The sequence below is a fragment of the Oreochromis aureus genome, linkage group 4 (genome assembly GCF_013358895.1).
Source record: "Oreochromis aureus strain Israel breed Guangdong linkage group 4, ZZ_aureus, whole genome shotgun sequence".
NCBI classification, from domain to species: domain Eukaryota; kingdom Metazoa; phylum Chordata; class Actinopteri; order Cichliformes; family Cichlidae; genus Oreochromis; species Oreochromis aureus.
In genome coordinates, this window is record NC_052945.1 from 26,672,046 (window position 1) to 26,688,205 (window position 16,160).

Consider the following 16,160-nt stretch of genomic DNA (forward strand, 5'->3'; position numbering starts at 1 on the left):
GGAAGGCAACCGGTTTGGGAAAAGATGAAGGAAATGAATGTGGCTCTGAACTGTTGTCAACCCTGGTTTAGATGGCGTTAGGGACGCTAATGGTGAAAACGTTTGGAGGGATTCTTTGAGTCCTATGCATGACCAGAAATGTTTTTCTGTATCCCTCACATCCTGATTAAAACCAAAATTAAAAAATCAGCATAGAGGTGATGGTGGTATTAAATCTCCTAATAACACAAGCTGGCAAGTCAGCTTTTAGATATTTGAAAGAAGTGAATAAAGAATAAAGGAGGGGGGGGGTCACCATAAACGTCAATGCGGGCTGTTCTACAATCAGGGTTGAGCAGGAACGAAGATGGAGACAAGAATTTTGTATTCTGATGTCGTTTTGCTTATATCGATGTGTGCGTTTTACTTTGCACTTTGGGATATTTCATTGTCATAAAATAAATTTATTTTCTATGTAAAAAAAAAAAGTGAATAAAAAAACATTGACATTTAAGAGTAAAATAGATCTAATAAAATGTTCAGATGATGTATAAATAGTGTTTTCTTTCCTGCCTGTATTTTATTATTATTCTTCCTATTTTGTATCTGATCTGTACACCCTGTAGATGTATAATGAATATTTCACTACTGAGATGCAATGACCTGTTTTCTGTGCTGCCCCCTCGGGAATGGGGAGTTACTACTGCAGTTTCTTATTGTATGAGATTCTTTTTTAAGTTTGTAATAAAAACAGATTGGCAAAAAAAATTATAAGCATGGAAAAATTAAGCTGATTGTGTCGTCCTCATTTGTGCGTGAGAGTGCGGGGGTGAGTCCTCCTCCTTTGTGGTCTCTGTGTGGGTTCATGCTGGAATGTGTTGGAGCAGACCCTTGGTTCGTGTGTTGGAGTCCTGGAGCAGCTCATCGCTCTGATTGCGGTAAACAAATTCAAGTGATGTTTGATCAATAATTCAAAGCAAAGATGGAATTCTCAAATGGTGAGCAGCCAGCTTGCTCACCAGCCCACCTCAGCTGGACCCATCCCAGCAGATATTACTTTGCATTTCATCACCCAGCACTCCGTCTGCCTGTCCTGCCCTGTGCTGGTGTCTGTACAGCCAGCTGGAAGGTTGACTTGCTCATGTCGTGGCTGTGCTGAGCATGTAGTGGTGTGACAACATGCATAGCTCTGCATCCTCAGCACCGCATCCCTCATTCTCTTTTCATCATCTAGCTATCTTCCCTCCTCCACTCTCCATCCTTACCACTACCTGATCCTTTCCACTGCTTGTCCCCACCTCCTGCTTCCTCGCCATCTTTGCTCCATCCTCTACACACCCATCCCTCTGGTCTTTAGAGGCTGCTTATGTGTTACGCAATTCTGCTCCCCTGTCTGTCGATGTGATCATTACGCAACATCTCGTACTCCGCTGGAATACTGATGAGCAGCAGGAGAGAGGTAATGAAGGGACAATAAAAAGGAAAAAAAAAAAAAATGTGCACTCAGGCGGATTGTGTGTGTGAACACGGATTAAGGATGAGGAAGATGCCTCCATTTATCCACCAGCTCCTTTTGTTACCCGACGTTTGTCACACAGCCGCCACAGCTGGTCAGCAAATCAGGCAAGGTCAAAAACAAGCCCACATGTCGGTAAAACTCCAAATTTATTTCATATGCATAATACAAGATACAATTAGGACACGATACTGCAGTTGCATGTATCCAATACATGATAGGGACAATACAAAAACAAGAGAAAAAACCCACATTTATATAAAAATCAGAACAGAAAGCCAAAAACATCACAAGTCTTTAAAAATGTTTCCAGAAAGAGATTTAAAATGGTTTTCCGGGAGCTACTTAAAATAAGTAAACAAGGGCACGGTGTTGTCGATGCGAAGCATCTCAAACCAGCCTCAAGTGTTTCAGGCCATAACCTTAAAACTGAGGTTTAGCCTGGAGATCTAGTCGTGGTGCTCTGAGCACACCTACAGGTAAAGCAAACACCTGTGCGCACTCACACTTGTGCCACCTGCAGGCAGCAGATGTTCTCTGTCGATTATTTGTGCATTTCTTTATGTGTGTGTTTGTGTGGTGAATCTAATCACAACACCAGGAGGAACAACAAATCAAATCCCAGGGAGGGGTACATTATCCGCTGTGATGGATTCAATTTTTACCACCTTTATTCTTTTATTCTTATTTGATGCACTGGTAAAACTATAAAACCTGCTTTGTGGGTTAAATGTAATAGGTGGCTTCAGCTTTTACAGATTGAATTACGCTTTCAGAAATCCAGGATTCTAGTTTTCCTCAAATGTTACCCAAAAGTGGCACAAAGGGTTTTACTAGTGCAGGAGCCATCTTTTGTCAGTAGGTGGCAGAAGACGCGCCTACATCCAAAAGTCAGGTCTGCAGGTCTGCATGCAGAGAACTGAGGAAAAACTCCAACCTCTTTAAAAAGAAAAAGAAAATTGATTTCATAAGGAGCTTCACATCAAACAGAAACTGCTACATACTTTATGCATCACTATACAAAATATGATCTTGACTTTATTGGCTTCTAAAAACTTCTCTTGGCCAGTACCATCTTAGAGTTTTTTCTTTTTAAATGTCCAAGTTTGCATTCATCAGCTAGACTGATGTCTAAAGCTCAGTGCAGTCGATGTCGAGTTTGGAGGTCAATGTGACAGAAAAACCCCAAAGAAACAGCTGTTACAATACACTATCAGGAAACTCAAATAATCACATTAGCAATCAAGAAAAAAAAAAGAAAAGAAAAAAACAACACAAAAAAAGCACGAGCTGATTCCAGTGTATCCAGATATAGATCAATCTATAGCAAATAAAAAAAAAATGATAATAACAACAATAATAATAATAATAATAATAATAATAATGATAATCCACAGTGATTAAAAGATGCTGCTTTCAGCTGTTTTCACCACAAGGTCAAGCGCTGGCTGCACAAGGATAGGCGGTGCTGTCATAAACAAAAGGACATCACAGCAAAGATGCTCTGCTTTTTGTTTTTTTAACTGCACAATACACCACCAGCCTACATCATCCCCCCAAAAACCAAAGAGCTCTAGTTTTCGGTAATGGTTTACAGACATAAGTACACTTGGTATAAAACTTATTTTTAAAAAAAGCAAACAACAGAGAGAGAGACAGACAGGTTTACTGGGTTTCATGCATTAAGATCCCGGACTACAGAGAATTGAGAACTGGAAGCACGAATGACTTTGGGGCATTTCTATTTAGTACATCATAGTAAGTATACATACAACATCACTACTGAAATCAAACTAGCATTACATAACAGAGTATTATTGCCACATTTATTTTCTTTCCAGGATTATGAGCACAAGCTGGCTGATAAAAATCAAAAAATTATAAGTTTGAGATAAAGAGTCCCATAACAGTCTGCAACATATTTACTAATTAAGATTCAGACTCAGACGCTTTGGCGGAAAGAACTCAGTTTATAAAGTCGGATTTAAGGTTTTGCCAAATGGAACTAAGCTGCTTTGTACGCGTTCTTTGCTTCAACCAACACTTTGTAGCCCTGCACTTTTTACCTTTCACAGTAGCAAGTGTTGGACGAGGTAAAGGAGAGTGCATCCCCCCCCCCCCCAAAAAATAAAGCCCACATTACTATATAAACCTGTTTTTAAAACAAACATCCAAAAGCACAGTTTACCCTTTGAATTCCCTGCTTTGTCATTGGTTTCATTATATAGGTATTATTCCTAAGAAGAAATAAAATTATCTGACACATTGTTTGTACATCACAATCAACAAATGCATTATTACCCAAGAATAAATACAGCACTCATTCAACTATTTGGCAAATGTAAGGAATATTGTAGGGTTAATAAAGACACAGTCCCCGTCTTAGCAAAATAAAGACCAGGAGACATATTTACAAGGTTCAGAAACAGCCGACTTTGAGCCTGCTTAAGATAAAAAACAAAAAGCAACCAATCAATCCAGTCCTCTCTACACCGTTAGCAGGCAGGCAGTGACTCTAGCACACCAACTGCAGTGTGCAGTAAATAAACATCCCAACGCACTGTGAAAAACTCTTAAACCCACCCCTCATTTCTTTATATTTTGCTTTCCAAGGAGCCCATTTGGTTATTGTTTAAAGTAGTCTTGAGTAATAGTTCTCCAGGATTTCTAAAAGCTCTTTCAAAGTTTTTTTTTTCTTTTTCGACACTGGCTGCTTTTTCACTATTCCAGTCCAGTCCTCATACCAGACCATTTTCAGAGGAATTTATTAAGTATTAAAAAAGGCCAGTATTAAAAAGTTTACAGATGACAGACAAATTAGCAAAGAACCCATTTTAAATTGTATTTTCGTTACTAACAGCCGGTCACAAAACATACTTGTTTTAATTTTTTGTTGAATCTACGCAAAAGATCAAAAGTAACAGTTTGATGGGCATTAAACAGTTTTCAGATCTTGTTACTATTGATGAAATTATGAAGGCAGAAAAGTACTGTTAGATTTTGAGCCAATACTACGTGGAAAGTGTGTAATTGGAAACAGCTTCATTTTTCAGAATGGCAATCATCTCAAACAATGCAGTAAAAGCATACCTGAATAGAAAAACATCAGTCATGGATTGGCCTCCCCAGAGCTCAGACCTCAACATTATTGAAGCAGTGTAGGATCATGTTAACATAGGACAGACCAAAACGGCAGAAACATCCCAAGAAGAGCTTTAAATGTCCTGGAGAACTACTCGTGAAGACGACTTAAAGAAATGAGAAGAAAGCTGCCTAAGAGAGATCAGGCTGTGTTGAAGAATAAGGTGATCCTTCCAAATATCAACTTTCAAGCTGGTTACAATTATAAAAACTCTGTTTTTGTCTTAGATACTGTATTTCCATGTATGTTTGCACGGGTCAATAAAATCCTGCATCTATATCCCACTTTGTCAGCAAAATTTTAGGAAATGAAGGGTGGCACAAGACATGTGCGTAGTACTGTACATGTGAACATACCCCTCTACAATCGAAGGCCTTGGAGATCAAATGCACAGCATGCCTTTAACAGTAACCCACAGACAGAAACTACTACTCTTTCCCCATATATAAAACAATCTGCTCCTTCACTGAATCTTTGAGGCTCTGGAAGCTGATCTTAGTAGAAAAAAGATGTTAAAAATCACAGAAGCTTTAAACTTTAGACCTACTTTGCATTTTCATTAGTATGCTACCATTGAAACAGCTCCCACTGTGATCATCGTTAATAAGGTAGACAGCTGCTACCAGCTTAATCTCCACACACCACGTGTGTGTTTTATTTTATTTTTTTAATGAAAAAGTGCAAAATGGATTATACACTATAAAAATGGTGCAGAGAGATGATTATATATACATAACAGTTGTTTTTAAACAGTGTGCAGAGGCGTGCTTGTGTGACGGAAGAACTCTGACTGGACCACACCTTTCCTGAGGTCTCCCCCCTCTTACCCTCTCCAGACTGGGAGTACCACCTTGAACCTGACTGCGGCTCATTTTTCATCTGTTCCTCTCCTACACTGCTACACTTTAGTAAATATTCTTCTTCTGAGCCTCCTAATTAAGTGCAACACAAGGAAAACAGGAGGAGTGCACATGTGCACCTTTCTAAATACGCAACTTCTGACTGACGCTACTCGTGCTTTGGTCCACTAAGGTGTGCTGTGCTCTGACGGAAACTGCTGTATCGAATTTGAAAGCGTGCGATTCTTTCTAACCGACCCGCTCTTTTCATGTCGCGTGACTCTCTTTGAACTTTTCTCGAGACGACCACATTTTCCATGTGTGTTTGACCATGGGAGAATCCAGAACGGTCCACTTCCTCTCCGAGTGTAGGAGCCAGGCGCTCTCCACAGGCCTTCCTGTGACCACCGCTCCCATCATGCCTCACTGCCTGCCAGTGTGTATCCAAAACTCCAGCATCGTGTTAGAAACTGGAGCCGAACACAGTGACTGGAGGTCAGCAAAGACAACAGTGCAAATTTAGATTCCTTAGGTGTTTATGTCTGTGTTGAAATTTGCGGGGAAGGGAGTTCTGCTTTTGTCTCGTCATGGGTTTTATTGTGAGTTTTCTTTTTTTCTGTTATTTATTTATTTTTTACAGTGGACCGTACTTGGCTTCGTATCGAGCCAGGACGTTCTTACAGCGACCGCAGTCCTTCCGCAGCTCAGCCACTTGCTGCCTCAGAGCAGCATTTTCACGCTCCAGGAAGGATGCACGCACGGTGATCTGGTTCTCCTTAAGGCGGCGTGCATCGCGGGAACGCTTCGCTGCCAGATTGTTCTTCTTTCTTCTCGACCAGTACTTCTCATCCTAGAGGAATGAAAAGGGACAGAAAGAAGAGTTAAACTTGCCCACATAAACGAAGGGATTGGATTGAGGAGACTGTCAGCTCAATTCTAATGTTTTATTGGGCTAATGTAATCACATAGTAACACAAACTAACTGATGGAGTTGGAGCTTAAACATTCTGCAAACCCGATTTTGATAAATGCATTTTTCTGACAACTGAACAAGATGAAAAGAGTGGAAATTTTCTAAATATATGTCATACTTAAACTGGCTGAAATATACTAGCTTTTACAACAGTGTTTTTTTTAGACTGGAGTGACCTGATGTCAACTGCAGTTTGGGAAGAAGAAAATTTGATTCCACTGACCTTCTGCTCATCGGGAACAAAAACCTTCTTGGCCTTCTTGATCATCGGCTGCGGCTTCAGCTCCTCCTGAGAGAACCTGTGCTTGCGAGGGTTGAACAGCTCACCCCCGGGCACACTGGACAGGACCAGGTCTGTGGGATCCGGCTGGAAATTAATGTCCACCTCAATGGCGTCTGGGTCGATCGGGGAGGGCGTGTTACGTTCTGCAGAGTCCAGCAGGGGAAAAAGTAAGCTTGGATACAAGACAGGTAAACGGCAATGAACCAGGTGGCCAGACTTCACACCACTACTGTGAAATCTTTTAGGGAGCTATGTAGGCTTCATTGCTCTCAGCCGCTGATCCCACAAAGACATTTTATCATTGCAAACATTCTTTTTAAAAAAAACAAAACAAACTGAGGGTCTGAAGTCTTTGTGGGAATAATAACCATACCTACATAAAAACAATTATAAAAAGTAGCAAAAGAAATTCACTACATGCCACACTGGAAAGAAGGCTTTAAAAGTTTCTGTGCAGCTCAAATGAAAGGTGTCTAAGTTGGACACCTCCTAAAAATACATTTTAAAAAAAAATGTCCATCACTGCTTCTGCTGTGTCAGTTTGTTAACATGTGATTAAACTGCCTGCAGTAAAATTATTTGACTATATTAGCATTGAAGACCTAGATGAAAATTATATGCAAAAATCTGCCTTTCACCACATCACTTTAGCAGAGTAATAATTCACAGAAATGGCTGGGCAAGCACCAAAATCTGTATAAGGTCTGTCCTACTGACAAATGCTCTGACATACCGCATTTTATAAAGTTGGTTTATCCACATTTAACTGGAAAAATCTATATTCCTTATTTAATCCAGCCTATCCCGGCTGTCATGAGGTGAGAGGCAGGCTACACCTGGGACTGGTCACCAGTCTGTCACAGGGCTTGTTTGGCCAGATTTGGTAACATTTATTAATAATTATGACTTAGGTAGCCATGCCAGCATTGACATTCTTAGACCAATCTAAATAAAACTAGAGCTGCATAACTGCGAGGAAATAACAGTTTTCATCAGGTGTTAATGTTTAACACATGCAGTAAATCTGCTCACCTGCTTTCTTCACTTCTGCTTTTGGCGTTGCCTCCTCAGGCAAAGATTCCTCTTTTTGCTCTTCCTCTTCTTCTTCTTGTTCTTCTTCTTGTTCTTCTTCTTGTTCTTCTTCTTGTTCTTCTTCTAGCTTAGCTGGTTGTAACGTGGTGACTGTCACAGGCTCCTCTGGATCTGGGGTAGCCATGGAGGCAGAGGGGGGAGATGATGAGTCTCCAGCAACAGGAGTAGCGGGAGTAGCTGTTTCAGTAGTAGTAGTAGGAGTGGTGGTGGTAGCTGCTGCAATAACCTTGGGAATGGCTTTGCCTTTGTCTTCAACTGTCAGTGTCTTCTGCAGCACATCCTCCTCCAGGGTCACAGGGATACCGTTCTCCAGGAGGAACTCATCCAGGTCCATGTACTCCAAGTGGAATGTCTCCCCATCATACGGAATGGTCTTCTCCCAAATGGCTGGGGTCAGGGAGGCTGATACCCCTCCACTGCCCCCACTTCCACCACCACCTCCTCTTGAGCCTCCACCAGCATTGGTTGCCACAGCCCCTCCTCCATCCACATCTTCAGATGAGCACAGCTTCTCCTTCTCTATGTCTACATTAAAGACATAAAGCATAAAAGATTAGTGAAATTAATGGCTGCTTGCTGAAAATGAACAGTTCTTTTGTCCAAATATTATTCAGTAGTAGAGGTGGGTGGATCAATCCAAAGGACAACAGTATCAACAAGATAGAGGATCGAAACAAAGTATCGATCCTAAGTTCAGTATATAACCCACTGAATTAATTATTTTTTGAAACAAAAAAGTAAAGCAAAATGATATATATATTAAACATTCAAGGTCTAAAAAAACAGTTTTAAAAAACATGAAAAGTTGAAATGCATGTTTATTTGTATTAATTACAAAAAAATCGCAGTGATGTAGCAGTCATTAAAATGTGTTGCAAATTGGTGATGACCTCATAAGTAATGACACACTACTCTCTGCTACACAAGTTGCCTTTGTAAGTATCGCTATTGGCGATACTGGCCCCGTATTTACTTGGGTGTTGGATGGATACCAAAATTTGCAGTATGGTACAACATTATTCAGGAGACACGGTAGGAAGGTGAAATTGTGAATGAGAAGAGGCTGGGTGGAAAGGGGTGGTGGTGATGTGACATCTGACAAACAAGTGGATAAACAAAGGCGGGCTACATCCAAGAAACCCGACAAGCAGTCTGACAGACGGAGGCAGAGAGAGGGAGTAGATGCTAAAATGAAAGAAGGAAGTCAGAAAACACCATCAGCCAGGAACCAAATAAAAGTAGCTCTGGCTGTATAATGAAACCCCAGGGAGTCCGCTCTGCCCTGGTTTAGCGCCTTGATTTTCAGCGCAGAGGAGCAGGAACTTTTTGTTCTTCATCGTTTGCTCCACGCAACATAGGGCATGTGAGCCAAAACCACGACCACACGTTTTAGGCGAAACCCCAGACGCTGATTACTACCCAGCCTTAAAACCTATATACTCGTGGTTCATTCACAAGCTGTAAAACTAGGCAGCATTTTAATTTTAATTTAATTTATAATTATTAATAATGCTTACCGTCTTCTCCTTCCTCCAGGATGTTCGGAGGAGGTATGTCCATAATTTTCTTTAAAACAAAAGGGAAAGACTTCTGGGGTGACGCTGTAGCGGTATTACCGCTGGGCTGGAGCTCCGTTGCCATCGCGGCTTCGCCAGGCATTGTTCCGTACCGAGCTCCGAGCACACCGAGGCGACGCTGCCTTTTTTACCGAGAGCTGCGTCCAAAAAACAGGAACACAAGAACCGCGTTTAGCCGCTGGAGTCGACACTATCGCTGATTTTGAGCCTTTTAAGCCGAAAATGCAGCTTTTTAGAGTCAAAAACAACACCACACCGAGCCTCTTCTTCTTACCCACGGAGCGCGCTCGTTGGATATTCAGGAGTTTCGTGCCACGCCTCTTTCACGCAATAGTAGCAGCTGATTGGCTGTCAGTACTTCATATATGAATATATTACTGCAGCTTCATTTTGCCTCTAATCTGTGGCAGCTCTACGTTTACTCATTGGCCACAAACACACAAGGAAATCATGGCTTTACATAGAAGGAAAACACCCAGACCCTATAAGCGCAACGTGAATGCAACACTCGGCCTCGTGCAGTCATCATATTAACATCTTTAATAGAAGGCGTTAGAGGCACGAGGTACTCACACTTTCACGGCAAGAACTGCGTGTCACGCGCGCACGCATAGCGCAAATACCCACACCCATATAAACACGTTGTGAGCTCGTGCAGTCGCTTGGTTTCTGAGCGTGATACTCGTGGCCAAACACGTGCGCCCCGCCCGCACCCGACTCACGTGAAAGCACACTCTGTCAATGGGCGTGGCTTAAAGATTCTCTGCACGTGCAAGCCAATGCGAGCTGGTTGAAGCGGGCACGCGCACGACAGTGTTTTTATTTTATATTGATTTAACAGTGCACGCGAGGTATAATCTATAACGTCTATCACATATTTCCCTAGATACGCTTTAACTCTACACGCACCAGCTTCCGGATCCTCTCTAATGAGCACATTCACCGTGTTTAACTGCACCGAATAATAATAATTAATCTAAAAAATAAACCCTCACTGCCACAAAAAAGAGACGTGCGTGTTTCCGCGCGACGGGGAGCGCGCACGACTTTGTCTCGCATATTGTTTTGTTTCAGGAACACGATGTTCAGCCGCAGTGAAATTCATTTTTTTTCTTTTTTTCCCTCCAAGTTCAGCACAAGTGCCATGAGCTTCTACAGGCTGAACACTGAAACCGCACACCAAAAGACTGGTGTCCTAACACTCTGTCCACGTACAAGGTTAGACAGGGACACATGAGACCAGGGTTTCTATTAAGGTGTCTGTGGCCACGAATATTAGTGAGCGCATGTGCAACATTTTGCATCGCATTACAAGCATGATAAAGGTCAAACTGAAACAATAAGAAGAAGAAGAGGGAGTAGGAAGCATATTAATATTGTTAATGAACTGTTAAATCATTTGTTATGCTTTTGGTTCACACAACACAAAGCTTTCATTCTAGGTCCTGCAGCTCACTGGAAAAATACAAAACAAGAACCGGTCCTGGCTGGAGTCTGCTGCGTCTACAGAGCAAACCAGAGCACAATAAACACTTATCAGTGCCCTCTGCTGTCTATTTAAACTGATTAAATTTACACTCTTGAAACAGCTGAGACAGGAGTCTGCTGTTGTTCAACACATGTGAACAGAGGAAACTTTGTATGCACACTGAGATGAGGGAGAAATATTTAAATTAAAACTTGATGGTGCTGTTTTCTACAATGCTTTCCAGGGGGAAGTACAGAAATATTAAGGCCTCAACCACAGTAAACACAATAACAATAACACAATAATCTGCCACTAAAGTGTCCTGCTTAGACACTGCATATCACAGGGCCGGCATATTATGTACTAGTGAGTCAGCATTGGTTGTCAATAATGCTACTACAAGATAATAAAAGGCAATATTTATATTTGAGTTTCTAACACTTTAATTACTTTGCATGTATGTGGGATGTCTTCCATGTCACAAACATGTGTAAACATGTAATTCTAAAGCCAAACATTGTATGCCAGGGTATCAAGGATACATATATACATGTAGGTAAATGTGCATAGAAAGTGCGGATGAAAGTATACATTATTATTTTAATGATAATAATAATAATAATAATAATAATAATAATTATTATTATTATTATTATTATTATTATTATTATTATTATTATTATTATTATGTAGTTAGCATGGTGAAAGACCATAAGAGCAAAACAAGTTTCTATAATGCTACATTATTTTTAACCTCTACCTACTCTACTGTAAAGCATCCTTGGCTTTCTTGAAAGACGCTATACAAATCTATGTTATTATTATTATTTCAGGTTTGCTAAGCTAACTCTCAGGCTACTGCAAAACTTGGTTTTGTTTTGTTTTTTTACGAAATATTTTAAAATAATTTTAAAAATATAATCATAAACATAAATAATTTTGGATTTTTGTTATTTTTACATGACTAGAAACATACCCAGACTTTACTGGCACATGATTTGCTTCTACTAGCTGGCTCATTTTGCTTTATTTGAGTTTTATTGCTTTTACTGCCGAGTTCCTTTCAGTTGTAACCACATTTTCTTAAGGTGTCCCCCAAAGGTCAACTCTAGGTCATCATAGATTTCACATGATGCCAATGTATAACATACACTTATGACACACAGCTAAACATTTGCTGTAAATCTGCTAAGACAGCACAACTCTAATTTCAGGGGCTGGATGATACAGACTGGTCGTTATGAAGGAAATCAAACTCCAGAGTGGTTTTATTTCCTATGCATCATTAGCCACAGCGTTACTGCAAGTTGTTTGACCCAAATCTGACACTGTACCTTTGAACTAGCTGTCTGGTTGTCTATAGAGATGAGCAAATGAGCAAACTCTCTCATTAGTCATGAGAAGATAGGGACTGCATACTAAGATTTATTTATCTATTTATTTTTTAACAGGTCAAGGTATATTCGAAACCTCACTGTGACCAACCTTGGTGATACTGGAGCAACTAAGTGTCCGTACCCACATAAGTGCCAGTCAAACACTTAAGGAGACATCAGAGCACAGGTGAAGTAACACAACCCCAACACATCTAGTTCAGTTTCAGTTGGAGGTCTTTCTTGCATGCCCTGCATGTCACTCCCTCTCACATTTCCTATGTCACTGCACTAGCGACTTCTAATGAAAAGTACACCAAAGAATGTATTTATTTTTAACAGAAAGTAAGCAAGAAAGTGTGCACAACACAAGCAGAGTGCATACAGAAGCTAATGAAATGATGAAACTCTGAGTGAGGACTGTTTCAGTGTTGTTGCATCAGTTTCAGGCTACAGGAGAAACAGCACAGACAGCCTGCTGACACAATACACCTCACAGCCTTTCATCACCTGTGATATTTCAAGAGATTAGAGTGATATTCTCATTACCACATACTACTGCACTCAGTAAAATAATGAACTGAACAGGAGACATTTAATTATGTTTAAGAGTGGTTTTACTTCTACAGTTTCCCATACAGAAGGGTTTAAAGTGTCTGCTAGTAAAATAACTTTACACTAGAGCTGGACTAAGTACTTAGTTCAATGCTGAGATGTAATAAAAACAACAGTCAGTTTTAACAGTCAAAATAACAGAAGCCACTTCATTAGCTTTATGTATAAAACCACTTCATGTGTATCACTGAAGGCAAGATAAATAAGATGAAGATACCATGAAGAGTTGCAGGGCTGCTGCATTACTTTTAGCTCAGACTCTCTAATAAAATGGCAACATAGCAACTGTCACAGGACAATATTAAATCATAAACCTTAAAAATAATGTAACTAATTAATTATACTCATTTTACAACCAGTGTCATAGTTTAATCCTTAATATTCATAGGCCTGTGTGTCAAATCTTTATGTGGAAAGTCATATAAAGTAATGAAATATAATAAAAACGTACTTAATGTATCCATGATTGTAACTACACACCACCATATGCTACTTAAATAATTCTGCCAACTACAGACTGCACGCTAGCAAAAGCAGCTTTCATGAAAAGATGCAAAAACAATTATAAAGTTATTTAAAAACATGCTTACCGCTGTCATCAAAGGCCGGGAAGGAGAAGGGACAGTCGGCCAAGTACCTGAGCAGGTCCGGCACGTCGCTCCTGTCCTCGAAAAACATTTGGTTAGCCGCCGTCATGTTAGACAACTTGTGAAACTGCCCGCTCTGCTCGAAAACACAACTCTTATTTACTCCGGCGAGGCGACTACGTGCGCTCTGAATCAACTTTTCAACGTCACGGGGACAGCTGCATGTGTCCGAACGCAATCAAGAGTTATAATTACCAATGCGAGCCACGCCCCCTCAGCGTGTTGACGCGGTGAGAATTGAGCGCGCGCACGCCAATCATACCGCAGCGCCTATCAGAAAGCAGGGGGCGGGCTCTGGAGAATCACAACCAAAACAACAACCTTTAACGGCGCGGCTCTGGCTTTTCCCCCACGCACGGCAGCACGTGCAGTGACTCTGTGGGATCTGAAGCGCCACGTGCCACCTAGTGGCTTGATTAAAAAGTGCACTACACAGTGACTTAACCATTCAAGGTGTGTCAAACTATTATACTGAAACTTGTTAACCACACTCAATACCATTATAGTGTTATAATAGTATTATAAAGTAATGCTTTATAGTATTAGAGTGTATATCTGTGAAGGTTCTCAGTCATCCAGGTCATTGTAGTCTAAGGAGCTGGGCAATAAAAGTGTCTGGACTACTTTGAGTTTCTTGAGTTTTAAGAAACTCATCAGTCCAGACGCTTTTTCCGATTAGAGTGTATACTTCCACACATACAAATACACTACTTTCACCCTTTAATTCAAGGGGTTTAGGCAAAAAGTTTGGGAAGCATATAGATGAAGGGATGAATTTCCATTTATAGGTAACTAAATATGAGATCGAAATAAAGGGCAGTTCAACTGAAAGATGTTTTCATTTGGCTGAAAAATCAAAATAAAGCTATCACATACACAGCAGAAACATCAGGAGTAGCCCCAAATCAATAATCTGGTGCATTGTTAAAAAGAACAAATACACTGACCAGCTCAGTAAAAATCAAATCAAATCAAATCAAATCACCTTTATTGTCACATCACATGTGCAGGTACACTGGTACAGTACATGCGAGTGAAATTCTTGTGTGCAAGCTTCACAAGCAACAGAGTTGTGCAAAATACAATAACGTGCAACAAGCAAAATATAAAAATGGTTAATCTAAAAAGTAATAAATATATGTACCATATATAAAGGTATATACATTACTGAATGTGTGTACTAAATATGTTTTTCTACGTGTGTGTGTGTGTGTGTGTGTGTGTGTGAGTGTGTATATACATGTTTTACAAATGAAATAGAGTAAACAATAAAATAAGATATATAAAATATAAAATATACAGAGGTAGGTATGTGCAAAACAGTGGCATTAATGTACAGTATGGAGTGCATAATGTTGAAGTTCCAGTAGTGAGGGTGAGGTGTCTATGACGTGTTCAGCAGTCTGATGGCCTGGTGGAAAAAGCTGTCTCTCAGTCTGCTGGTACGGGACCGGATGCTGCAGAACCTCCTTCCTGATGGAAGTAGTCTGAAGAGTTTATGGCTGGGGTGACTGGAGTCCTTGATGATCCTCCCCGCTTTCCTCAGGCACCGCTTCCTGTAGATGTCTTGGAGGGAGGGAAGCTCACCTCCAATTATCCGTTCAGCACACCGCACTACTCTCTGGAGAGCTTTGCGGTTGTAAGCGGTGGTGTTGCCATACCAGGTGGTGATGCATCCAGTGAGGATGCTCTCAATGGCACAGCGATAGAAGGTCCTGAGGATGCGGGGCTCATGCCAAATCTTTTCAGTCTCCTGAGAAAGAAGAGGCGCTGCTGCGCCTTCTTCACTGTCTTGTTTATGTGTACTGACCACGTAAGATCCTCAGCCAGATGTACACCAAGGAAGCGGAAGCTGCTCACTCTCTCCACAGCGGCGCCGTTGATGGTGATGGGGTGTGTACTCCTCTGCACCTCCGGAAGTCCACTATCAGCTCCTTTGTCTTTGCGACGTTGAGGGTGAGATGGTTGTCTTGACACCAGTGGGTCAGGCGCTGACCTCCTCCCTGTAGGCTGTCTCATCACCGTTGGTGATAAGACCCACCACTGTAGTGTCGTCCGCAAACTTCACAATGATGTTGGAGTTGTTAGTGGCCGTGCAGTCGAGGTGTAGAGTGAGTACAGGAGAGGGCTCAGTACACACCCCTGTGGAGCACCAGTGTTCAGTGTGATGGGGATGAGGTGGTGCTGCCCAGTCTGACCACTTGGCGTCTGTCAGACAGGAAGTTAAGGATCCAGCTGCAGAGGGAGCTGCTCAGTCCTAGATCCTGCAGTTTCCTGTCCAGCTTCGAGGAACGATGGTGTTGAATGCTGAGCTGTAATCTACAAACAGCATTCTCACATACGTGTCTCTCTTCTCCAGGTGTGACAGGGCAGCATGGAGTGTCAGGGCTATGGCATCATCAGTGGACCTGTTGTGGCGGTATGCGAACTGTAGAGGGTCCAGTGAGTCGGGTAGTGCGGAGCAGATGAAGTCCCTGACCAGCTTCTCGAAGCATTTGCTCACGATGGGGGTCAGGGCTACAGGTCGCCAGTCGTTCAATGATGAGATGGTGGAGGATTTGGGTACAGGGACGATGGTGGCCATTTTGAAGCAGGCTGGGACTACAGACAGAGAGAGGGAAAGGTTGAAGATATGTGTGAACACTCCAGCCAGCTG

The 16,160-nt window shown here is 41.4% G+C and overlaps 1 protein-coding gene across 2 annotated transcripts; it reads right to left on the reverse strand.

Annotated features, from left to right (window-relative positions):
• Positions 1-1,627: 1,627 nt before the first annotated feature.
• On the reverse strand, positions 1,628-13,672 carry tefb (TEF transcription factor, PAR bZIP family member b). 2 transcript variants are annotated; one of them, XM_039610904.1, is made up of 4 exons: positions 13,448-13,672; positions 7,765-8,349; positions 6,673-6,875; positions 1,628-6,326 (listed from the first exon to the last, which is right to left on the reverse strand). In XM_039610904.1, the coding sequence occupies exons 1-4, from the start codon at positions 13,551-13,553 to the stop codon at positions 6,111-6,113; spliced, it is 1,110 nt and encodes a 369-aa protein (XP_039466838.1). In that variant the 5' UTR covers positions 13,554-13,672; the 3' UTR covers positions 1,628-6,110. The 2 variants fall into 2 exon arrangements, with proteins under 2 accessions (XP_039466838.1, XP_031605383.2); XM_031749523.2 differs by lacking the exon at positions 13,448-13,672 and adding an exon at positions 9,342-9,910.
• Between the last annotated feature and the right edge of the window lie 2,488 nt (positions 13,673-16,160).